This window comes from Coffea arabica, chromosome 3c (genome assembly GCF_036785885.1).
Source record: "Coffea arabica cultivar ET-39 chromosome 3c, Coffea Arabica ET-39 HiFi, whole genome shotgun sequence".
NCBI lineage: Eukaryota > Viridiplantae > Streptophyta > Magnoliopsida > Gentianales > Rubiaceae > Coffea > Coffea arabica.
The window spans coordinates 8,021,066-8,045,637 of NC_092314.1; the positions used below are offsets into that span (position 1 = coordinate 8,021,066).

Here is a 24,572-nt window from a genome sequence, read left to right on the forward strand (position 1 = left end):
AATATCTATAATTTATGATTATACATATTACAACATACAATATTAATAATTTATATATAAATTTATATTAATTTTCAATTATAAAATATATAATATATATAATTATGAGTTTGGGCCAAGTTTGATTTGAGCCCAAAACTCATTTAATAATATGAGTTAAATTTGAACATTTTGATATGAGTTCAAGGGCTGAAAATCTGAAACTCAAAAATTCATATGATTTGTAAGTCAAGTTTCGATTTGTTAAAATCTGACTCAAAAAAGCCAATTGATACTTCTACCAGTTAGCAGTAAGAGCCGGTTGGTAACCAAACTCTTTGTTGTTTTTTTTCAGTCAAAATGGTCATTACCTCTTTAAACAAGCCAAAAGGACTACAAGTACAAACATTACAAATATATAGGCAAAATCAAAGAAATTCAATTGTAGAAGGCTTAATTGACAATTTACCAGTTTAAAATTCAAAAAGGGTCGGATCCTTATCAGATCCGAAATCTAAGTCATCATTAACCAGGAACCCGCTCGGACTTATCACTCTCATGGCGGGAGATATTTTCTACAGTCTAAACTGAGAAAATTGAAATTATCAAACATTTCCAGAATATTTCGAGGATAAAAAAATGGAAATAGATTCAACTGCAATCTCTCCTTCATCAGAAACCCTTGATCTCGATTCCCTTCAAAGGTAGTTTTGATTTACAGTTTACACACACAACACACACTAAATTGTGCATTTGCAGTTTAATTAATTAATTTAATTTTTTTAATGGATTTTCCGTTGCAGTCAAATTTTGGAGCTTAGAGAAATCCTGAGGAGTTGTAATGAAGATTACGAAATGGGCCCTTCAGAAGTGAAGGAGTTATTCCAAGATCAAGCTCTCGAAGTCCAGGTAAAAATGGGAAAGGAAAAAAGGAAAAAAAGATAGTAGCTTTTTGTAATTTGTCATTTTCTTTTTTAGTTTAATTTGATTTTTTTACTTGGGTTTTGAATGTTATGTCTAGAGCAATATGGATCAAATTATGGCTGATACTTCGGATATTAACTCACTATCCCTTGAAGGTTTAGGTATATAATTTCTGACCATTTTCTTTTTTTTTTTTAAAGTATTTTCTTTACGTTGTAGATGTCTTTTTTGGTGATATAGTTGATTTATTGTGTTACTAATATAGCGGAACTTTCGGATCATTTGAAGAATGAGCTAAGGTCAGTGGAGAGTGAGAATGCAAAAATCGAGAATGAACTCAATGAGCTTTCAAGGAGATATGTTGAAGGTTGGGAAATTGGAAATGGGGTTTTTGATGTTTTAGACAGACTGATTTTTTTGTTTAATTACTTGATTTACTGCAGACTCTTGTCAACTTGAATCTGAGGTTGAAGGTTTAAGCAGCTTCTTGGATTCTATTGACAAACAGGCAAGTAAAATTTATTTTTTTAAATGATCAAATTTTAATGATGCTGTAAAAGGATTGTGCAAGCACGAAAGCTTGTGCCTATTCATTGTTGAATGGATTAATTTTGTAATACAGGGTATCCTATTTATTGTTGAAAGCTTAGAACTGATACTAGTAACTCATGACTGAGTGGTTACTTATCCAAGATGGTGTCTGTTTTCTGGAGACTTTAACATATATAAGAATAAATTTTTTTTCCTTGTTCTTTTGGTGTGAATAGCACACAATTAGGCTGTTTTTTGGCGGGGCAGTATTAGTCAGTTGTCACCATTTTGTCTTCGATATCATAAGGTATGCGTGTTCAATTGTTGAGGACATTATTCTCCTCATTCTTGTTTCAGTTATCTCTTTTCAACTAACTGAATGGTAACAGAATGCCCTGACTTTAGCAAAGAAGTTGTATGGCTATATGAGTTAGGAGATAAAAGGCTAAAGGTAGTCAATTTGTTGCTTTATGTGACCAAACACATTTTGTTTTTTTGTGTCTGTTTAAATGTTCATCTTTCTAATAAGAAAAGAAAAGGTGTCTTCTTTTGTTAATTTCTTGCACAAAGTAGCTTAACTTTGCAAAGGATGTTTCTTTAGCACCTGCTACATTGTTCTTTCTCTCCGCAACTGTTATCTATAACGTTGCTATCAACGTCTATGGGTGGCTAGCCCAATTCTACCAACTATATTAGTATTCCAAAAGTATGATAACGTTCTTACTTGTTGGCTGAAGCAAATGTGGTTCCTCCATGTTTATATATGTAGGTATGCTATTTCCTTTTCAGTTATAATTCAACAATCATTGAAGTTGAGTTAGACTAGCAGTATTTAGTGGTTTAGATGTAGATTTTCCTTTCTGTAGTGTCACTAATCAGTTTGAAAGGGGTAGTGATTCTGACTAGATAGTACATTAACAGCTTTTTCATTAATCTTTATGGCTAAGTTTAGACAATTCAACAGTAGCCAAGTGCCTTTCTGTTGTCGCTTTGCAAATTTGAAAAGAAAAATAGTCTTTTTTTGTCATGTCTTTTAGGGCATCCAGAGAAGAGATGGGGACTTGCAGGTTGATTACTCTACAAATGGCAAGGATCAAGCCAATAGGTTAAAGGCATGCGATGGCTCTAATATTGAGGTCCGTGATCTCTATATCCATATCTAGCTATACCTTTGTGTCAAGTTTATATTACTGTTTTGGAATTAAGGTAGACAGAGTTTCATGATTTGTTTTTCCCCCATAATATGCAGGATAAAGATAGGAATGTCTACATTAATTTGTTGATTATATCATCATATTCTCTTAGCAACTGTGACTGTTGTTGATCCCATTTGCAGCTGGAGCTAGGCAGTTGTTGTTAGCACCAAGATTTCTAATCGTTTTGAACTTTTTGTTGGTGGATTTTTCCAGTCATTTTGGTATCTTTTAGATATAGACAATAATTCAAAAATGTTTCCCTGTGTTGAAGATTCTGGAACTAAGTCATCAGATTGAGAAGAGCAAAAGCACTTTGAAGTCGTTGCAGGATCTTGACTATCAAGTTAAAATGTAACTTTTTAAAGTCAAAATACTTTAGAATTTTTATGATCTTTCTTTTCCTCTAAATTGTCTCCTTGATTTTATTTCTCTTTTCAGATTTGAGGTTGTAGAAAAGATTGAGGATGCATTATCAGGTCTCAAAGTACTTGAATTCGAAGGGAACTCCGTAAGATTGTCCTTGACAACATACATCCCAAACATGGATAATATGATATGCCTGCAAAAAGTAGAACTTTCTGTGGAACCATCAGAACAGAATCATGAATTGCTTATAGAAGTTGTTGATGGGACCTTGGAGCTAAAGAATGCTGAGGTATGACTCCCTTTTAATTTTTAGAAGTATAAAGTTTATCTGACATCTGGTTCTCCTTCTAGTTTTACCTCTTTTTTTTTTTTTCTTTTGAGAACAAACTTCATTTCCTACTTAATTGGAGAAAAAAAAAAGCATCTAAACTCTATCTTAGCATCTAAAGTATTTATATTCAACTCTATCTTAGTAACCTTACATGGTCAAACCAAGAGATGTAATTTGGAATGAATCTATATCTCATTCTTTTGGCAAAGTCTTCAGAAGATATCATTCTTTTTGCTTTCCTTTTTTTGGTAAGCTTCTGAAGATATCTATTCTTTACATGCTTGTTGAGCTTATATAATTGTACTTGAATACAAATAACTTATAGAGCTCAACACAGAAGAATGATATCTGTAGGGTTACAGCCTCTCCTCTAAGTGTATGAGTTTAATAGATGTCACTTCCTTCTTTTGGAATTATTGTTTATGCCAATTCACATCACATGTAGACAACTAGTTTATAGTTTTTAAGCACAATACCACCTACAGATTATAGTGAGAAAAAGTTTCTTATTATTTTGTTTTTGGAGAATGCTGTCTTATGATGTTTGCTGAGAAATGTACTATAAGTTTAGGCTAGATTATTAGAATTTTATTGTCGGAGGTTTCTCTATATCAATATGGGATTGTGCTTTGGATTCAGTTGTAGGCAGTCAGCAATTTATTCACAGTAAGGTTGCGTATGATTACTTCCCCTAATATTTATTTCTGCACAATTCTTTGCTGACATGTGATTGTAAATGAAGAGTTGATAGTTGTCTTTAAATATCTTCCTGGTTGTGGATGCCATTCATGTTAGTGTTTCTTATTCCAATATTCTTCATGAAATCTCCAGATTTTCCCAAATGATGTGTATATTGGTGAAATTGTTGATGTTGCAAAATCTTTCAGGTTAGTTGCTGCTCCCTTTTCTTCAATACCATTTTTATGGTATCTCTATCTGTCATGAAATTATAAATCCGTAATGAATTATCCTCATCTTTATTGTCCCTTGATGTGCCTCCTTTCTAACTTATAACTGGGTAAATCTTCTTGTTTCTGTGATTTTGTTTGGAGTTTGTTGTTTACAGTGTTGAGAAACATCTTGGTCCTCCATGACATGCCTTGGCCAACTTAGATAGGCAAATGATGTCACTGTCTTTCATCTTTTGCTTTTTCCTGAATTATATTGATTTTCCCAAAATATTTTGCAAGTAATGTTCCCGAATGATATTGATTTTTCCATGCTTCCAGGCAACTTTATTCACCTTTGCCGTTACTGGATAATTTGTCTTCTCTGGAGTGGTTTCTCAGAAGAGTCCAAGATCGAATAGTTATTTGCACTCTCAGGCGCTTTGTAGTGAAGTGTGCAAATAAGTCAAGGTCTGCTGTATGGATTTTACTTCTATTGCCTGCAATCTTACTTGCATGATGTAATCTTAAAATAGGAATTATCTTGGACTTTTGAGCAGCATACTGGATCAATATAGGCTTAATCTTGTAATTCAACTATTAAGATGCTTCCCAATCATTTTTTCTAGAAGCCTTTTTGAGTTTTTTTAAAAAGCTTTCCATCCAGAAAATCAGACACTTGTTTTGAGTTATTTGACCTCAAACTATTGAAGTCTAGATCAAAGTCCTATGAGTATATTTACTTTTTCTTCGGTACAAGGCATCAAAGTCCTATGAGTACACTCTGTTAATTGTGGCCTGTTATTAGTTTTTGCTTGTACTACTGTACTGAAACCAAACTTTAATGCCTTGTACAGCAAATTATATTTCATTTATGAACTGTGGCTCTATCATGTGTAAGTTGCTGCCTCTTTGTCCGATACTTAGTTGTCAAGCAAAAATCTGATCCCTTGAGCCTCCATTTTCGTAGTTATTGTGAATGTACATTGAATCATTCATCAACTTTTAAGGGTAAAATTGCTGGACCACATCACCACTGGAAGTCTCATAGGACTTATGCTTATATTTTGTGTAAAAGAAAGTTCTTAAATTTTCTGCATTAGTTTACGCTGTGAATGGGAAAATCATTAGAAAAGATATTGAGCTTTCAATAGATAAAGTAGGAATTGGTTGTTCACCCTTGTGCTAGAATCAAGAATAATAAGTTAGAACCAAGTGTGCTCAACTCTCTGGTTGGGGCATTGTTTTTCTCCTTTCTTCATGCGTTTGATGTTCCAGAGTTTGTTTGTATCAAAGGCCAATTATAGATCTTGAGACTGAAGTATCTGATTTGAGGAACTTTTGTGTTGGTTTGTTGCACCATCTGAGAGATCTCATATAGTGGACACTTTTTATCAATGCAGGCACTCTTTTGAATACTTGGACAGAGATGAAATGATAGTGGCTCACATGGTTGGTGGAATTGATGCTTTCATAAGGCTGGCTCAGGGTTGGCCCATAGCTAGTGCTCCTTTGAATCTATTGACGCTTAAGAGCTCGAGTAACTACTCTAAGGAAATTTCTCTGAGCTTCCTTTGCAAAGTTGTGGTAAGTTTTGCTTCATTTACTTCTTTCTTTCTGACTATGTTAGTATTTCAGAATTGCCAATTTGTAAGCAGCTGAAACCACCAATACTGGAAATGCACTTTTTTCTTAAAGTACTAATTTGATTTTTCTGTAATGTTTTGAGTTCAAGTTTGACATACTTGACTCCTTTGGGTTGCTTTGTTCTGTGAGAACAAGCTACAGTAGAATGCAAATGGTAAGGTTTTGTTGATAAGTATTAATAAAAGGAAAGCATAACCAATTATGAGAGAGCATGAGAGATGTCTTTTGGCTATCTTTGAGTAATCTTCTTGACTCCATAAAAATGAAAAGAGCGCTCTCCCTGCTGCTTCTTGGTATGAAGTTATACCGCGATGTCATGATTCTGATCATTAATCTTCCATGTTGCAATGAGCTCCTCCACTTGGGCAGCAAAAAGTATCACTTTTAGCCGACACTTCTAAGATTAATCGTCACTGATTGCATTGGTCATAGAGGTGTTTGCCATGTGAAGAAGGCAGCATTCTGTGCATAGTTTTGAGTAGGTGGAACCAGCCTGTTTTTGTTCTTCTCCACATAACTGGTGTATGCTCACAGAAAAGAGATATGTAGCACTAGGTAGGTAATTCTTATCAGTCTTTTTCTGTAATTAAAAGAAAGCCTATCTTCTTTTTTTGGGTCTGAGGAAAAAAAAAAAACAAAATCTGGTCGTGCTTATGAGATATATCTCTTCATCTGTGTGTTTTGTTGTTATCAGACACTCTTAAACTTCCCCATTGAACTCTTGGGTCATGGAACAATTATTAATATGGACTAAAATGGTGTAGTAAATTTTTGTTAGTGAGCTATGCACTATTTGTTAAGGAATAAAGTTAGGGGAAGCCTTTTACTAGAAATCAGAAGACCACCAATTCTTTTTAAGTTTATTTTTTCATTTCTTTATGCGCTCCTTCAGTTATTATCACTAGCTTTCAACACTAAGATTTCATATAGATTGGTGTTGATCTGGGCTCATTTATAGTTGTTAACACCTCAGATAGGCTTAAGTTGATCTTGCTTAGTTTTTTCGTTGTTTATGTTAAACATTATTAGTTGACAATAGGTTGAATCTTAGTTTTAAAAGCTTTATGCGCTTATAGATACTTTTGAGTCTGTAAATAAAAATGTGATTCTGAACTTCAGAGCTTAGGTCTGAGGCCAAGCGCAACTTGATCTTTCAGCTCAAGTTTCGTAGGAAGACACGTGAGTTGTTATTATGTGGTTAAGTTTTGGACATGTTTATCTAACTCTCGGAAGACAGGAGGAAAATCTGGAATCCTAGGCTATGCTAAATGATAAATGTGGTCATGTGCAAAACAATAAAGGTAAGTTTGGTGCCAAAACATGGGTTAGGTAGCTAAGAATTGCAATCAACCAATAACCTATGTAGTTTTGTGTCCCTAAATTTCGTTGCGGCCTGCCGATCAGCTTGGACAAGGAATCAGTATCATATATTTTTTTTATTTTTCAGTAACACATGTCACTGAAAGGAGACTTGCTAGCTTGTTTCTAGATAGTGATGGGAGTAGAAGATTGCCCAGTCAGTAGACATTTGCTTTTCTGCCTTCATATTTAAATCCTTATAACTGGTACCCTGTGTAAGTGACTAAGTTCCAGTTGGAGTACATGTTAATTATCCTGAAAATTTTGAAATCATTAAATTTGAAGTTTGTTACTGTCAATTACGTTTTCTCTTCAGTTTAGTCCTTGAAGAAGCACAAGATAAGCAGTTAACCACATTGTTCTTTTAATTAGGATGTGGCAAACTCCTTGGATGAACACCTACGGTATGATATTTCGAGTTTTGCTGATGGCATTGAAGAAATACTTTTGCAACAAATGCGGACAGAAGGTCAACCTGGTGATACCATGGAAAAGTAGTTCACAAATTTAGTTCAAATGCTGTTTCTGGTGATGGCCACTCATGCTTTGATAAGGTTAAATTTATAGGCTGTAGCTTAATACTTTGCATGCATCTTTATATTGTTGCTGAGAGTTTGCATTTGTAATATCACTTAGTTAACGATTCAAATAGGCATCAAATGTTATGCAAAAGTTGAACTCGAACGTTACAGAAAAAGTTTGCAGCTTAATACTTTGGATGCATCTTGGTATTGTTGGCTGAGAAGTTGCATTTGCAGTATCACTTATTTAATGATTCCAATGGCCATCAAATGTTTTAAACTGAAAATTTCTTTTCTGGGGTTCATCTTGGACTTGTTATTGCTTGTTACACATAAAGATTGTGTGTGTGTGTGTGTGTTTTAATTATTTTTTTTATTTTTAATGTAAAGCTTATTGTTTGGTAATCCCTTTATATATTAAAAATAGGCTAATGAGATGAACAATACATAATACATGGTGTGGTGCCAATCTTTTAATATGAGCCTCCATGAAATAGGAATATGCCAAATCTGTTGAATTACTGGGCATGATTAAACTGTAAAAACTTCTTCAGCCATTGGGAGGCTTATGCAGTTAATCTCAAGAAAAGTCAGCTAACTTCTTCTTTAAACAAAATTAGCCAAAATAGTATATGTCTTTTCAGTTGAAAAAACCCTTTTTTTCTTAATAGAATTGAATAAACTTGATAATTAATGTGTTTTGGGTCCAAAATGCAGTCTTAAGCAGCAATTATTAGTGTTGGCATGGCACAACGAGCTGGACACAATACAGTTTCCTTTGGTTTATAAGGATAGAAAAGAAAAAAAAAATATCTCCTTGAATTTCTTCTGATTAATCAAAATGGATGCTTATCTGAAATAAATAATCCATCATGCTGGGAACATGTCAGACAGAATTAATAATAGCTCGATTAATTGGGAAAAAGGTTGTGATTATAGGATAATTATGTGGTCCCCTAATTCTTTTTTTTTCTATTTTGATTGCTTGGGGAAGAATATAAATATTAGGGTTCGTACGAAAAACAAAACTATTAAGGTTCATAACAGTCATTAAGAGTTTAAAACTCCTACCACATTCTATAAAGTAGGGTAAATATTGAGAGGCTAGAAGAACTTTTGTTGATAGTTAGTCGGAAAATTTTTGTTGCATCAAAAAAATATTTTTTTAGTCACCTTTTTTATTTGTGCAAATTGCAATTGTATCGCGTGATAAATTTATTTTAATTTTTTTTCAAATAATCTTCAATCCAAGGGGACTTAGTGCTAGGGAGTATCACAGACAAAGTAATACCAAAACATAGAGAATCCATTTTCTTTTTTGATGGCTATCTATTTACAACTCAAGCTATACAAGCAATAGTAAAAGCAAAAGGTTTTATAAACAAGTAATTGAAATTGCTTATTACACTCATGTAATGAGCAATATTACATATTGTAACTATAATAAGCAACCAGTTGATTAATCTGCAGGTGTATTGCTACATCCTAAATTCATCATAATAAAAGTTGAACTATAATGAAAGTTGTGTAGTACTCCAATAGTCAATACCACATTTAATCCTTTTAATTTTCCTAAAAGATATTGCAGTAGAAGGGAAAGAAACTTGATTCACAAACTAAAATGACAATATTGGCACCCAATCATTTTTTTGCCATAATAAGATAAAGAAAGCTATTATAGTACCAACTTATACATGAAAAAGCAAGAATTTGTTTTAGAAATTTAAGCAGGTCAGTTTCAGCATTTTATTGCCAACTTAATATATGAAATACTACTAAAGTTGATGGTCCAACAGACTAGCAAGACTCTTTCTGTTTTTTCACAAATGAGGAATTGTTGGCTGGCAACACTTTTATGTGCTGCTTAATTTTTCTTGATTGTGGCTAAATCCATACATTCACAATCTAAATTCACACCCTTGTAACCAAGTTGACCAAAAATCACATAACATTTATGGGGTTTGGTATAAAATTTTTCAATAAAAAAATTAGTTTTTTTGTGAAAATAAATGGTGCTATGATGCAATAAAGTAATTGAAGTCCCAACCCTAATCTAAATCCACACCCTTATAAACAAGTTGACCAGCAAAACCTATAACATTTATGGGGTTTGGAAGAAACTTTTGCAATAAAAAACTAATCCTTTTTTTTTTCTTGGTGAAAATAGATAGTGCTATAATGCTGTAAAGCAATTGAAGTCCTAACCCTTTTTCCAGAAAGATGAATGAACACCTTTTGAAGAAAATGGGCAGTGTATTGGATTGATATGGGAACTACAGATAGGAAAGCAAATGTAGTTGATTGATGATCATGCTAGCTTTTCTACTCCTGCCTTGCTTATTTATACAAGTATCTAACTAACTTGACACATCAGCAAAACCAGTTAACAGAGTGCTCAATTGCCAAACCACCATAACTATTACAATCAATCAAACAGCTCAATCATTCATCTAATCAACTAGTCCTTCTAATCAAAGGGTCCTAGTGTTCCAATTGAAACATGTTAATTTACACTTAGAATTTACATCATTATGAATGGTTTTAAAATTTTTGACATTCTTTTTCATTCACTTTGATGGCATTTATTTTTTCTCTTATTTGGTGGACAGAATGTTTTTATCCTTTTCTATCATGTAAGAGGAGATGAGAGATTTTTTTTAAAAAATTGTGTTAAAAAAATATTTTTACCTTATTGGCATGTTTACATCAAAGTTGACTGAAATATAATTTTAGAAAACATTAGCGGATCAATAATTAGGATGACGGTATCAAACAATTTCAATTAAATAAAATTTGTAATTAATTTTTTAAACATCTCTTGTTGTATGAAAACTATAAGTTTTTGTATTGAAAGAAGTTTGTATCAAACTCCCATGGACTTTGGCCCCATTTGACAAATGAATTTTTTGCGTGCTTGTCTAAAATTTTACCGCAACTTACTATAGAATTTGTAACTTTTTAGGGTAAAAGGGCAAAAAATCCTAGTCCGTGTTGTAACTTTTTAGGATACTTGCCCGTGTTGACTTTTGACCAAACAATTTTTCATCACAAATTAGTCACTAACTAACTAATCAACACACTCGTGACCATTTCGTCGACTATTACTTTTAATTTACAAAATAATCAGAACTGCGTTTTGACAAAAAAAATATTCATGGTGGACAAATATGCCTTTGCATTTTGACACACATTCTAATTGATTTATAGATTAAGAGCAATAATTGATGAAATGGCTACGGTGTTCTGGTTAGTTAGTTTAGTGGCTAATTTGAGACGTAAAATTGTTTGATGATCGCGAGTAACAATTTAATGGTCGCCGATATTTTTTACCCATGTGTAAAATTTTTTTTCTTTTTCTTTTTTGTTTCCTTTTCTTTTTCATTCTTCCTTTTTCTCCTTTTCTTTCCTCTCATTTTCTTCTCCTTCACCCCACCATTGATCTTAGTCTCTCCCAACCACTAGCCACCGACACCAAAACCTTAATCGGTGACTGGTGTCAGCAACAGGTGGAGGTTTGTTTTTGGCTTCTCTCTCTCTCTCTCTCTCTCTCTCTCTCTCTCTCTCTTTTCTCCTCCCTTCTCCCTCCTCTCCTTTCCCCTCTTCTCTTCCTTCCCTCTCCCTTGCCACCTCCTCCCTCTTTTCTCTCTTTCCACCACTCATTTAGGGATAGTAATTTTCGATACGAACTGAAAACCCGACATAAACTTAATATGAAATTAATGAATTTGGGTCAGAATCGGGTCGAACTCGATGAAAAAAAAAAAAACAGGTCGAATTTACGTCATCCCAAAGGTTGACCCGGGCGTTTATGAATTAAAAATAATTTATTAAATATAAAAGTATTTTATCTAACTAAATTAAGTTATTCTTTTTTCCCCAAAGATATTAACCATTTAATTCTAAATGAATTTGTTTAACTTGTGTGAAGTTGGAATTATTATATTTGGACAAATGATATATTACATTATTTTCTATTTTTATAGTATCTTAATTTATTTTAGATCTGGTTTGGGATAAAATACTTTTACAGTATTTTAATTTATTTCAAATTTGGTTTGGGATTGTTTTATCGAAATTTTTATTATTTGATTATGTAATTAGCCTTGTGCGAAATTGGTTTTGTTAGAAACTACAGTGGTAAATTAGGGGAAAGGTGGTGGGGGAGAGAGGAGGAGCAGAGGAAAGAGAGGGAGCAGAAAGAGGAAGAAGAGAAAGAAAGAAAGAAAAAAAAAAAGAGGAGTTCGGCAATGATGTGGATAGAGGTGCTAGCTAGTGTTGGCTCGGGGCAAAGGTGGTGGTGGTGGTGGTGGGTTGAGGTGGGGGGGGGGGGAGGAAGAAGAAGAAAGGAAATAAGGGGAGTTTTTTTTTGTGTGTTTTTAGGTATTTTGAGGTGTGTATTTTAAAAATTTTGTACAGTTTTTTGAGATTACATTAGCTAAAATTGTTACAGGAGAAAAACTTGACCAAAAACTTGCCAATTTATTGTCATCTTAATGGTAGGGGTGTGGATTTAGGTGGATTTAGATGGATTTAGTCCTACCTATTTCTCTTTTTCTTCGAATTCGTTCACTAATAATGCTTTTTACTTGTGTCTCAAAAGCTTTGTACTCTTAATTTAGAAAAGCATGTTATTATATATTATTCTTTAATTTCATTTTATTAGCTTTTTGAAGCAAATTCAATTATTATCTAAAATGAACAGGTGACATGATTTTCTTTTTCCGTAAATGACTATTACATCAATGTAATCCTTACTAGCTTAATTTTCCCCCTAATTTTTTTTTTTGTTTTTCCCCCCTCTCTATAAACTTTTGTTGAGTCAAGTTTGAGGCTTTATTTTTTCTCTCACCAATCAACACATAATTTTAAATACAATTGCAAATGTAATTTGAACCACCTTAACGCTAATGGTTTAACTTTCTCGGATTTAATCCAAATAATGCACATAACTAAACATTATTGATAGGGGAGGGTTGAGTTGGACGGCAAGAAGGAAGAATTATAAATAGGAGGTCATAGGTTTAAGACCTCCTACTTACAAAAAGAAAAAAAAAACTAAACATTATTTATATGAAAAATAATCTTTCTCTTCTTCCTTCGTCTTAACAAAAATATAAAAAGTAATTCCAGTAAATATCTAAAAATCTTAAAATTAAAATCCCAACAATTATAGGTCGTGATCTTAGCCATTTTTTCAAGCAAAAATATAAAAAAAACCAAATAATCAAAGGAAATGCACTTCTGATTATCTAAAGATCTTAAAATTAAAATCCCAATTATTATAGGTTGTGATCTTAGCCACATTTTTTCAAGAAAGAAAAAAAAATTTTAAAAAACAAATAATCAAAGGAAATGAACTTCTAATTCTAAACATTGTTTATATCGAAAATAATTTCTCCCTCCTTACTTTGTCTTATCATAATTATCAAAAGTAAGTTTAGTAAATTTCTAAATATCTTAAATGTAAAATCCCAATCATTCTAGGCTTTGATCTTCGACCAATTTTTATATTTTTCAGGAAAGAAAGAATTTAAAAAACCATATATTATCATAGGAAAAGGACTTCTAGAATATTCTCTGGATTTCCAAATCCTCTATGTTATCAATTTTCCTCTCACTCATCTATAAATACAACTCCATCCCCCCCCCCCCCCCCCCCCCCCCTATAATTATCTCGTTCAATCAATTATACTTTTACTACTGCTTCGGGAAACCCTAGTAAAGCCTGTCTCCGACATTCACCAATGGCGATTATCTCCGACATCAACGCCGACGACGACCAACCCCAACAGCAGCAGACTTCTCCGGTCGACCAGCCCCAACAGCACCACCAGACCCCTCCGGTTAACCAGCCCGAGCCGGAGGAGGAGAAAAAGGGAGAGAACCAAGAGCCTCCCAAGCCGGAGCGTCTAGCTCCAAACAAATCCAACGGGCTCGACATGGAAAACTACACATGGGGCCAATCTCTCCAGGAAGTCACTATTACCGTCCCCGTTCCTCCGGGAACAAAGTCGCGATTCGTCGTCTGCGATGTGAAGAAGGACCGCATCAAAGTCGGACTGAAAAACTCCCCTCCGATCCTCGACGGCGAGTTCTTTGGCCTTGTCAAAGCCCAGGACTCTATCTGGAGTTTGGAGGATAACGATATCTCGATTTTGCTGACGAAGCAGGACAAAACCAACTGGTGGAAGAGCTTGTTGAAAGGGGGGCCCGAAATCGATACCCAGAAAGTTCAGCCGGAGCCGAGCAAGCTTTCCGATTTGGACATGGAAACGAGATCGGCGGTGGAGAAGATGATGTTTGATCAGCGTCAGAAACAGCTAGGGTTGCCGACCAGCGAGGAAATTCAGAATCAGGAGCTGATGAAGAAGTTTAAGGAGCAATTTCCAAATATGGATTTTTCAGGGTCTAAGATTTTGGGTGGTCGACAGAAATAGAATTTAGTTTTTTTTTTTAAAAAAAATTTAAGCAGTTATTTCTAATGTAGTTTAATTAGGGTCTTATTATCAATTAAACTATAATTATACAGATATGCTTATGTTAATTTTGCCAATTTTGGTCTATTGTGGTTGGATTTTGTTCTCTTTACATGCAATTTTTACTGCTTTTGATTTGTTTTGTTTATTTTAATTTTTTTTTGGAATCCTTAAGTTGGATTAATGTGGTGGTATATCTTGGTTTGATGCTATTATTATTTTTATAGGGTTGTTTGCTTAATTTACCTTGGCCTTGGCAAACTTTTGTTTCAGTTGGCTTTGATAAGATCATAATTGAAAATTTGATGCAAATATCAAATTGTGCAATTACATTCGTTTGGTTTGGTAATCCCATTTTATGTGTCTTTTGGTTAACCTTTTTTATTTTTTATTTTTTGGTAATGGGCTACTAGATATTGTATTTTGTTTTCCAATTTGAAGGTTTATATTGCTGTAATTTATTACATGGGGTTTCTTTTTACGTCCATGAAGTAAAAGTTGGCTCTGAAGATTCTCAGATGGAGCAGTCCTAATCAGTTCTTTGATGGAGTAGTCCTAATCAGTAGGTCAGTTTGCAGACTAAAGCATCGTTGAGGTTCTACATTTTATATGTACTCTGTAATTTAGGCAATTTGTAAAATCGAGCATCCTTTTCTCCTAATCTTTATTTACCAAAAAAATAAAAAAACTAAAGTTTGATGTTAAATGTTGCAAATTAAGCCTTAGGTACATGTTAATGTAGTAACAAAATAGGCTACAGTGAACTTTCACTGCAATACCAACAGCTAATTGCATGTTTTTTTTTTTTTTTTTCTGGATTTTATTACTAAATTTGCTGGAAATCGTCCAACATGAAAACAAAAGTAGGAGAGTTTCACAGGGATTTAACTGAGAGAGATATTTTGATAAAATTATTGACTTCCTCGGGAACATAATTTGGATCAATTAAACAAGGATCATGCAAAGCATTGATCCGTAACTCTCCATGATTGTGCCAATGGTAGAGAGATCATCATTTTAGGATTGATAAGTTGGACAATCCTAGATGCATCATCACCTATAAAATTTGGAATCATCAAGGTCTTTGCTAAAGTGAAAGCATCTCTTGCAGTGACTACTTCTGTTATAGTCCAATCACAAGTGTACCTGCATGGTTTTGAATCACAATTGCATGTGAGATTGCTCCATCAAAATTGACTACTCCAAACACCGTAGACACCCTTCGCATGTGAGACTGCTCCATCAAAATTGACTTTGAATTGATCATACAAAGAAGCCTCCCATGTTATAGGTTTGACAATGGAAAGTTGATCTTGAATGGTTATTATCAGCTTCCTTGAGAACTTTAAGGTACCTGGTTGCAAAGCAAATTAGTGACAGGAGATCTCTTCTGTTACATAAGCTTTGGTTTTTCTATTAGTTCTTTTTTTTTTTTCTTTTATAAATTTTTGGTTACTTTGAAAGTTCATGCTTTGCCCTTGACTGTAATTTGTATGGAAAAAAAAAATGCGAGCCATGTATCATTTAAGAAAAGTGGCAAAAAAAGACCACAAATTACAGATACAAATTTGCTTCCAATCTCACGAACTCAAAAACTACTCACCTTCTACCGGATGGGAAATTTGTCTACATGAAACCATCAAGATCCATTCAGTTGCACTGTCTTTTTCATGAAGAACTTGGGATGCAAGGATTAACCTTTGCACGTGTACAAATTAATCAAATTCACTGTTTCTAATTAACCACATATAAAACCTAAATGCAAGAAACTGCAAATATGGATGTTTTGCAATTTGGTGTCTCCTTTTGCCAAAGGAGGAGAAAGACTACAGGCAGTGGGAGAATTTTTGCTACACTCCCCACGAAATTAAAATTTGTATGGCACTCGAGAAAATTCCTAAATCCACAAAAAGCACCACTACTAACTAGGAAAGCTAGCGACCAACTTAACTTTAACAAATGACAGATATATAGAAAGAACACTACAAAAAGTTTGATATATTCATGGAGCAAAAGGGTAAAGGCAACTTCAATATCTATACAATCAAAGTTAACTTCAATATGTATAGAATCAAAGTCCTTGAGGTCTTTTTTCAGGTGTGAGTATTTGGTGTTTGGGTACAGGTTGACATACACAAGGAGATTAATCATACTAGACAAATTCGAGAAAGAACACAATCACACCATTGAAAAAAAACTTCGAGCTAGAGAGAAAAAGTTGAGATAAACGGCTAATTAATTGAAGTAAAATTTAGACAGCATTCTTTAACAGAATAAAAAGATTAACCAGTATTAAGCTTGACAGGGGATATAAAAACGATTTGAATCATCTGTTACACTTTAGGTGTTACCTTCCCTGTTACTAAGCCCACTGGAACCAGAACTACAACTTCATGTATTATCCAATCCAAACCAATATCAAAACTTTCAAAGAAACCATCCGTCAAAAACTCCCAATGTAAAGGATCGTTGACGATAATCTGGTATTTCGACTGGAAATTCGATCTTCCCAACCTCAGCAGCTGACAAATCGTACCAAGCCACAACATGCCTAGGTTTTTCATAAGCTGGCCAATGGACGATACCATTAAGGAAGGTATCTCTAGCTTCCAAGACCATCCATCCGTGCACTGAAAATGTACCCGATCTCTCGTTGTATAAACCTCCATCAGCTTTCAATACATGCAATTCTCCAGAACTTGATCATACTACTAGATTGTAAGTACCATTTTTTGTAGTGAAGCTGTTGCAGCCAAACCAATAGAAATCAATTATACAAGGAGGTGCATCCACATTCAGGAACTCCCTAGAGCAAGGATTCCATATAAGCATACGATGTCTTACCTTGTAATCATAACGTAATAAGCAAACTAAGCCATCGCAGGAACCCACAATTCTCGGATGCTATTGCGGGTCACCCGGAACTTGTGTAGTTGATATTCTATTCCATCTGCATTCATTTTCACCCCAAAAAGAATTGTAATCAAAAAATGCCTTATAATCACAAAAAGCATTGTAATCGATGGTGGCTAGTCGGTTTGTTCGGAGAATCCGGAGATGGGATTTTTCAGGGTCGGCTTTTGATAGCTCCAGCTGCCGAAAGGCGAAACTAGGGTTGGAGATCAGGTCACACCAGCTGCGGCAGACGCACTTGAACCTCAGGATGTTCTTAACATCAAGCCTGAGGAGAATTCTCTCACATATGTCCAGAGGAATATGCCATGCCGCAAGTCCCTCTTTCTCCTCATCAGTGGAGTGATTTTTGGGTCTGGAAGGAAAAGGTGACTTTAAGGTCCGCCGTTGAGTTGATTTTGGGAATTTTTGTGATCAAGTTTTCCAAGTATAATATAAGTTACAAAGTTGGTCTTGTTTGGATTGCGATTCTTTGTTGAAAATTTCTCCATTTTTTGTGAATAGTTATTCTACACAATAACTTTTTTCCCAAAAACTCTTTCGAAAATGTGATCCAATCACTGTATTAGAAACACGATCAAATAGATTCATATTTGATAAGATCTAAAACTTGTGAGTTTTAAAACTTCCAATAGAAACCTTCAAATTAACCAAATTTGATAGTTCTTAGTTTTTATTAAATATTTAAAATGGTCTTTGTAGTACTGTTTAATTAATATCATAAAAGAGGCACTTTATCAGGTTAGCGTGTCAACTTATGGGTTGATGCAACCCAACCCACTTACATTCGCGTCACTAACAAGTTAATCCAATAATGATCTACCGAAGTTTGGACTGTACTGATATCTATTAATTTTGAATCGTGCTCCAATCGTGTTATCGTGTCGTACCAGTAAAAGGAAGAGGAATAACAGGCTTGGGATTGCTTAAAGAGAGCTGTATTAGGAGAAGATATGAGAGTGGTGGGAAAGGGAAGATAAACGAAGCTAAGTTTGTTTTACCATAGAAGGGACTTTCGGAAGCTAGCCTCGTTTTTGGGGGTAATAACCCGTCTACTTGAAAGCTACCATGTGGTTGAGATCTGTCCGTAGCTACAAGGAAAATTACGGCTGCGATCTCATTGGGTTTAAATGGAATTATATTCAATATTCGAGTGTGACTGGGAGTTATTTGGGAACTTGTTAATGTGAATCCGGTTGCTGTTCAAACTATTCAAAGATTGAGAAAATGATCAAGTGACAGTTCCAGCTGGTCTTCTTGTGAATACTCATGCTCAAGCCTCAAAGTCTAACTTCAAGTGTTAATTCAAGCTCTAATTCGTTTGCTCAAAGATTATTCTGCTCCTCAAATTTAGATATCTTTGGCATATATATTTTTTTGTACAAAATAACCCACTTAATTCTTTAAAGTGATTATTCTATTAATTTTTGCCGTAAAGATAAATATAACTTTGTGGTTTTACCCCATTTTGAATAAATAATTCTATCATTTCAGACCCAAAATTTTTATGTCCAAATCGATTAAAATATTTTATAACTCTAAAAAAATCCCCTGAAAATAATTTTTGATATGGGGTTCGTATCTGGAAAATCATTTCACAACTAATCTCTGCTTGTGTTTAGTGTTGTGTTAGTTATACGGCCAGACATGCTTTTTTTTTTTTCTTTTATTCTTTTTGGGTGGATATGTGCCTAAAATGTTAGTTTTCTTCCTAAAATTTTGAATTTATTTTTTCAGGAAAAAATTGTGTCAACCTATTTTATTCAAGATGGGGAAAATCAATTATTTAGGTTTTCGAGATTATTCTTTAACCACTATGGGTTATGCCCTCAAACTCTTTCATTAGTTGATTTAGTCCTTTTAGCAAGGCTCAGTAAACTAGATCTTTTTCCAACACCAGTAGTTTGGCATCTTTGAAAAGCGCCCATCTTGAATCAACCATCCTCTCCATTTATTCAATCAATGACTTAATCCTTTTTTTTTTCTGTCAATTGTCATTTGTTGCCATCTATGCTACTTCTATTCCTACTCCTACTCTAACCTATTCTATGGGAAGATCCAATTAAGTTAAAGAAGGAACTGTCAGAAATTGAAACATCATCGAATCAAACATGTCTTATACATTCATATGAATTTGGGGAACCCACATTGTGATAAAGCGATTGGAGGTAAGGTTTGAATCCTTAACTTTCTATTCTATCAAGACTTTAAGTCATTGGTGGCCAACAGTGTTCAATGACTCCATCAGATTAAATGAAAAAGTAGTATAATTATGGAATTTGGTGTAAATATAATCAATCATTGGTCCAGGGAATCCATTCTTACCATGGATGAGTTGTGTGACGGTACTACGGAGCGAAAACCATACGTGCATACAAAGTACTTTTTTTCATTAATTTTGCGTGCACATGTGGTTTTCCCTCCACCTTTGATGTATCCAACAATTGATCCAAGAGAGTAACTTTAATGTAGAGCATCCTTGAAGCACAATTAATATTATCAAGAGTATGTTTGAGCACTGCTTTGGTAGGCCAGTTGACATTAAGAAGGTTAAAGAAATCAAGAGGGACGACAAGACGATATGCATAAAGAATCTACAACACACAACAAGCTTTGCATTGGACGTAATTAAAAGCGAGGAAAAAAATTTTGAAAAAAGGTGAGGAACAAATAGAAACTCGGCGATTTATAAAGAAAGCTTTTTCTAAAAAAAATTAGAAAATTTTTTTTCTAGTAGGAAAGAGGTAAGATTTAAGAAATGTGGAGGGAGCACCGAAAATAGAACCCAAAATTCCTAATTTCTAGACCCTAAACCTTATTCTTATCTATTAGACCAAGGTTCCATCGGCAAATAAAAGCGAAGGAATCAGTACATCATGGCAGTACAAGTCTCAGTAAATGGTCGAATTTGCTCAAGTTTTCTAGAGTTCTAGAGGTATCACTTCCAAGAAAAAGAGTTTTTGAATAAAGTATCCCCGAAGAACCATAATAACAACTTCTAATAAAAGCCAAACTAATACGAAATATATAAGAACATCACAACTGGAAAAGAGTGACATTTCGCATCGCCTACTTTACAGGTAATTTTCCATTGTCTTGTGGCCTGGATGCTTCTTGTCTGCTATTTCTTGGTGAAATCAGGCTCTCCACATGTGTAATCGCACCAGACTTTTCATTATTGCTATGAGTTTGAGTTATCTTTGCTTTCCGCACATCTGAATCATACCTTACCAACGTTCTTCCATCAACATCCAAAATTAATTCTCCTTTCTTCAAATACCCCTGCGGCCTCAATAGTATGCATCTAGAGGTGATAGTTGATTGTTGATCCAAGTAGTCATAAAGATGTATTTCTTGTGCTTTCTTGATTTTTGCCTCAAGTGTGGCAAAAACATATATTGCAGTGTAAATTTCAGATTAGGAGAGAAAAGATGATTTGGAAAAACAGAAAACCTGGTAGAATTTCTGGAGCATGTCACATAAACTGGTGAAACAGAATTTGCTGTGAAGTGTACCAAACTCTGGTAGAATCTTAATTGTCCGCAAGATAGTGATCATAACAAAAATGTCATTAGGCCTGCCTTAGCTAAATTAGTTCCTACATCCACTTTGATCATCATTATGGCATGGAAATAACTAATCTATACTATTTGTTGGTGAGCAAAAGCTCTCAGCATTAGCAATGGATCAAACATTTGACAATCATCGTGAGTTTAGACAACTTTTGTGTCTTCCTGCCGAAATTGAACCTTGCTAATGCTGTCAACATCCAACATCAACTGGGAAAAAGAAAAGTAAAGAAAATTCACCATCAGTTCTCTAAGTTTAAACATTGGCATGAAACTCTTCTAATTTTGTCAACTTATAAGCCTAGGATTCTCCAAGTCCCATTCCATATTCTTTTGTGATCCATACCTCAAAGGCACCCTCGGAAACTCATGAAGCATTAGGTGCAGGAGTATTCCAATTATCCCCGTTGAAAAATTATGCTATAACATATGTACCATTTATATTGCAGCATTGTTCTTCAGATGTTGGCCAACGAACACTTCGACCAGAAATGTAGCCCTCCTTTCAACTGCTTCCATTATGTTCACAGGGTTATGAGTACTTCTCCAATCATACAAAACTCCGATGAACTAGAGACATAGATGCATATATATAGAAAGGCCTACTGGCTACTACAAGTTGGTAAATTGGAGGGTGCCATGGCAACCAAACCGATAGAATTCGGTACCAAGTTAAAATTAAAGGAATGGATTTAAAGCAAGTATTTTTCTTGATTCCATTGGAGTGTATTTCCATTATTACCTGATACATTCGCATAAGAATATTAAACCATAGCAAGAAAGGGCCATTATATAGGAGAAGTGTTCTTCTGTTTTCATGCTGCTTTGTGAAGGAAAAATAATGAGACCATGAGAGTCAATAAAATTCTTTTGTATCAAAAGTTTCAAGAACTAATTAGGATCTACTAGTGTTATTAAGAAAAAATGCATTTTCTTCATAATTAATTGTGCGCAAAAGCTTCTTCTCAAATTTAGCTGTATACAGATAATATTATGAGTCGGTTGAATATTACCATATAGGTTGTGGAAAACTTATCAATCATATATAACTACAACTTAAATATGGGGACTAAGAGGGAAAGATAATCAGAAAGATTAGCAGAAAACTAAATAGTATTTCGGCTGCATTTCCGAAGGATTTGAAAAGAGTAGGTTTGTTTGGATTGACTTGATTTCAGATAAAATAATTTACTTTACAAATTTCAACCACCTTTTTATCTTCCTAATCATCTTTTTATTTCACATACATCATATCACAAAAAGTACTACAGTAATTATCTCAAATAAATCATCCAAATAAACTCCTATCCAAACAAACTTATGACTCTAAAGTGTTTAAGGACAGCTGCTTCATCAAAAGGGTGAAAAAACTGAAGTGTAATTGAAGAACCAAAACAACAATTTGAAAGTCTAAACCAGTGAAATATTATCAAATAAGGTATGAGGTTGCCTATTATGCAAGTTGATGCGCTCTCCATGATCCAACTTACGGCATTCATTCCTGGCTAGTTGAACACTTGCGCTTTAGGTGAAACCGAGCTCTCCGCATATGACTTGTGCTTTAGGTGAAATCAAGCTCTCCACATATGTGACTGCATCTGAGTTTTCGCCATTGTGTTTTTTAAGAACTTCAGCAGCCTTCCCTTTAAAACTATACCTTACATATGTTTTGACGTGCGTGTTGTCATCAACATCCGCGATTAGGTCTCCATTCTTCAAAAACGCTAGTGGCCTAATTGAAAAAGCTTCCAATCCCTCTAATGTCATCGACATTGTCCAAGATTCTTTCACCCCATATTCTTTCATCATCCATACCTCAAATCTATCCCACCAGCATCTTTTATGGGGCCTAAAATAAAAAATTGCACATAGGCATTTCTCAAAAACCCCGATTGTGAAGCCATTATTTCGATGTAACATGTTGGGCACCGGTATTGTCCCAAACTTTTCCTGTGACAAATCAAACGTAACCACAACATGACTAAACCAGGAACTAGATGATGGCCAATGAACAATTTCATTCAGATGGGTACCCCTTGAATCGGAAAAAGATCTTATTTCACTCCCAAATTTTGTTTCAATCCCTCTCCATTTGTAAATTCCACCTCCACATGAGTACAGTATACGGATTATAGGAAGGTCCTCTGAAGAATATATTTGGGTGCGAAGGCCTATAACAAGTTTGTAGGCACCAATAATATTGCTATCGCGGCCGAACCAACAGAATTCAGGATCAACAAGACCAAAAGGGCTAGGTATAGTCAATAATTCTTTCGTAGAAGGATTCCATATCAAAATATCCTTGCTATTAAAAAAAAGTGAGGGTGCAGAAAAACTCAGTAAGCATATTAAGCCATCGCAAGAACCCAAGATCCTTAAGTAATGGGATGAAAATTGAGGAGGAAGAGGAATCCGTTTACTTATTCTATGGCCACCACATTCATTAATTTCGACGGTGGCCAGCGGAAACGTTTGCAGAATCCGATGATGCTTTTCCTCGTGGTCGGCTATTGATAGCTCTAGTTGTCGCTCCGCAAAACGAGAACTGGAGATTAGATCATTCCAGCAACTGCAGACGCACTTGAATCTCAAGAGAGCTTTCACGTCAAGCCTGAGGAGAATTTGCTCGTGTAGCTCTAGCGGAAGATCATGCATTTTTTTTTTTTTTTTTTGCTGTTATGTGTTTCTTCTTCACTATGAAGTCTGAAGACGATAGGTTTAGTTATATTGGGCTTTTTATTTTTGTGCCCTAAAGTATACTAATCAAAGTAGGATTGTCAATGGGGCTGGGCCAGCCTGAGCTCGGCTCGTTCGGCCCGACAGAAAACCCGATGAGCCCGATCATTTAGTGAGCCGGTCTGAGTTTGAACCTAAAAATTAGGCCCGAATTAAATGTGAGCCGAGCTTGGGCCTTATTAGGCTCAAACCCGATATAGGCCCGGCCCTTTAATTACCTATATATATAATATTTATATTTTGATATTATGTATATTTATATATCCAAATATATTTTTACTAAATACTAAATATATATATAAATTACAAAACACAAAGATACATCTAAAGATTCTTTCATGAGATTTCTTGAGAGCCAATATTAGTAATGCATAACTAAATCTCTAATTTTTCTTATTGGTTGAGTAAAATTTTGTATTGGCATATTATTGGTTGATTTTTTTTTGGTCTACAAACACAAAAATCATCAAGCATATTTGGATTTAAATCACAAGATTATAAAAAAAGTTTCAACTTTTAAAGATGTATTGGTTTATGATCGCATGTTTTATTACTATTTTTCATGCATTTTAAATGGATTAAATATAAATATTGTTGAAAAATTTTTTGGTTTATATACTTTTTAAGAACTATTATTTGTTCATGTTTAGTTTTAATATTATAGTCTTGTAAATGTTAACTTAGTTTTACAACTTAATAGTTATAGTAATTATATTAAGAAAAATAAGGAGTAATAAGTGAGCTTGGGCTAAACCCGATTAAGGCTCACAATCCGAATATTATGTGAGTTGAATATGAGTTTCACATTTACGAATCCGAAACTCATAGCCCGAAGCCCGAAAATGTTTCAAATTAAATGAGCTGAGCTTGAACTCATCAAAGCCCGACTCATTAGGCCCGATTGACAGGCCTAAATCAAAGGAGTAGGTTTGCTTAAAAAGTTATCAAATGAGTACCAACCCCTTGAATCGCATAAACTTTCACGGGAAAATAAATTTTTTTTTTGGTCATTTTTGACTAGGAGGAGGACCACTCTGAATGATAGGTATCAAGTAGAGATAGCAATTTGTCCCAAGTCCCAATGGGTTACCCATGCTCATAGGGACTTTGGGCGGAATGGGTACTGGAATTTGATAT

The 24,572-nt window shown here is 34.4% G+C and overlaps 3 protein-coding genes and 1 long non-coding RNA gene across 6 annotated transcripts; 2 read left to right on the plus strand and 2 right to left on the minus strand.

Moving 5' to 3' along the window:
- The first annotated feature begins 510 nt into the window (after positions 1–510).
- LOC113734489 (uncharacterized) lies at positions 511–7,943 on the plus strand. Of its 3 annotated transcripts, none has more exons than XM_027261066.2 (12): positions 511–683; positions 783–888; positions 1,001–1,064; positions 1,169–1,270; positions 1,347–1,411; positions 2,472–2,570; positions 2,902–2,981; positions 3,069–3,285; positions 4,159–4,214; positions 4,557–4,685; positions 5,618–5,801; positions 7,593–7,943. In XM_027261066.2, exons 1-12 carry the CDS (start codon positions 619–621, stop codon positions 7,716–7,718), a joined length of 1,293 nt encoding a protein of 430 aa, XP_027116867.1. In that variant the 5' UTR covers positions 511–618; the 3' UTR covers positions 7,719–7,943. The 3 variants fall into 3 exon arrangements, with proteins under 3 accessions (XP_027116867.1, XP_027116868.1, XP_071938271.1); XM_027261067.2 differs by having other exon boundaries at positions 2,481–2,570; XM_072082170.1 differs by lacking the exon at positions 4,557–4,685.
- A 5,460-nt stretch (positions 7,944–13,403) lies between these two features.
- On the plus strand, positions 13,404–14,294 carry LOC113734780 (protein BOBBER 1-like). The gene has a single exon (XM_027261453.2). It carries the CDS (start codon positions 13,486–13,488, stop codon positions 14,176–14,178), a length of 693 nt encoding a protein of 230 aa, XP_027117254.1. The 5' UTR covers positions 13,404–13,485; the 3' UTR covers positions 14,179–14,294.
- A 2,141-nt stretch (positions 14,295–16,435) lies between these two features.
- On the minus strand, positions 16,436–17,658 carry LOC140037614 (uncharacterized). Its single transcript, XR_011841548.1, has 2 exons — positions 17,062–17,658; positions 16,436–16,960 (listed from the first exon to the last, which is right to left on the minus strand). It is a non-coding gene; the product is annotated as an uncharacterized lncRNA (long non-coding RNA).
- A 4,565-nt stretch (positions 17,659–22,223) lies between these two features.
- Positions 22,224–23,354, minus strand: LOC113735502 (F-box/kelch-repeat protein At3g23880-like). Its single transcript, XM_027262503.1, has one exon. It carries the CDS (start codon positions 23,352–23,354, stop codon positions 22,224–22,226), a length of 1,131 nt encoding a protein of 376 aa, XP_027118304.1.
- Between the last annotated feature and the right edge of the window lie 1,218 nt (positions 23,355–24,572).

Coding starts and splice junctions, on each gene's coding strand:
- LOC113735502 (XM_027262503.1), bottom strand. CDS start 23,354: ATGCATGATCTTCCGCTAGAGCTACACGAGCAAATTCTCCTCAGGCTT.
- LOC113734489 (XM_027261066.2), top strand. CDS start 619: ATGGAAATAGATTCAACTGCAATCTCTCCTTCATCAGAAACCCTTGAT. Junction 889..1,000: donor ATCAAGCTCTCGAAGTCCAG/GTAAAAATGGGA, acceptor TGTTATGTCTAG/AGCAATATGGATCAAATTAT. Junction 4,215..4,556: donor GATGTTGCAAAATCTTTCAG/GTTAGTTGCTGC, acceptor CCATGCTTCCAG/GCAACTTTATTCACCTTTGC.
- LOC113734780 (XM_027261453.2), top strand. CDS start 13,486: ATGGCGATTATCTCCGACATCAACGCCGACGACGACCAACCCCAACAG.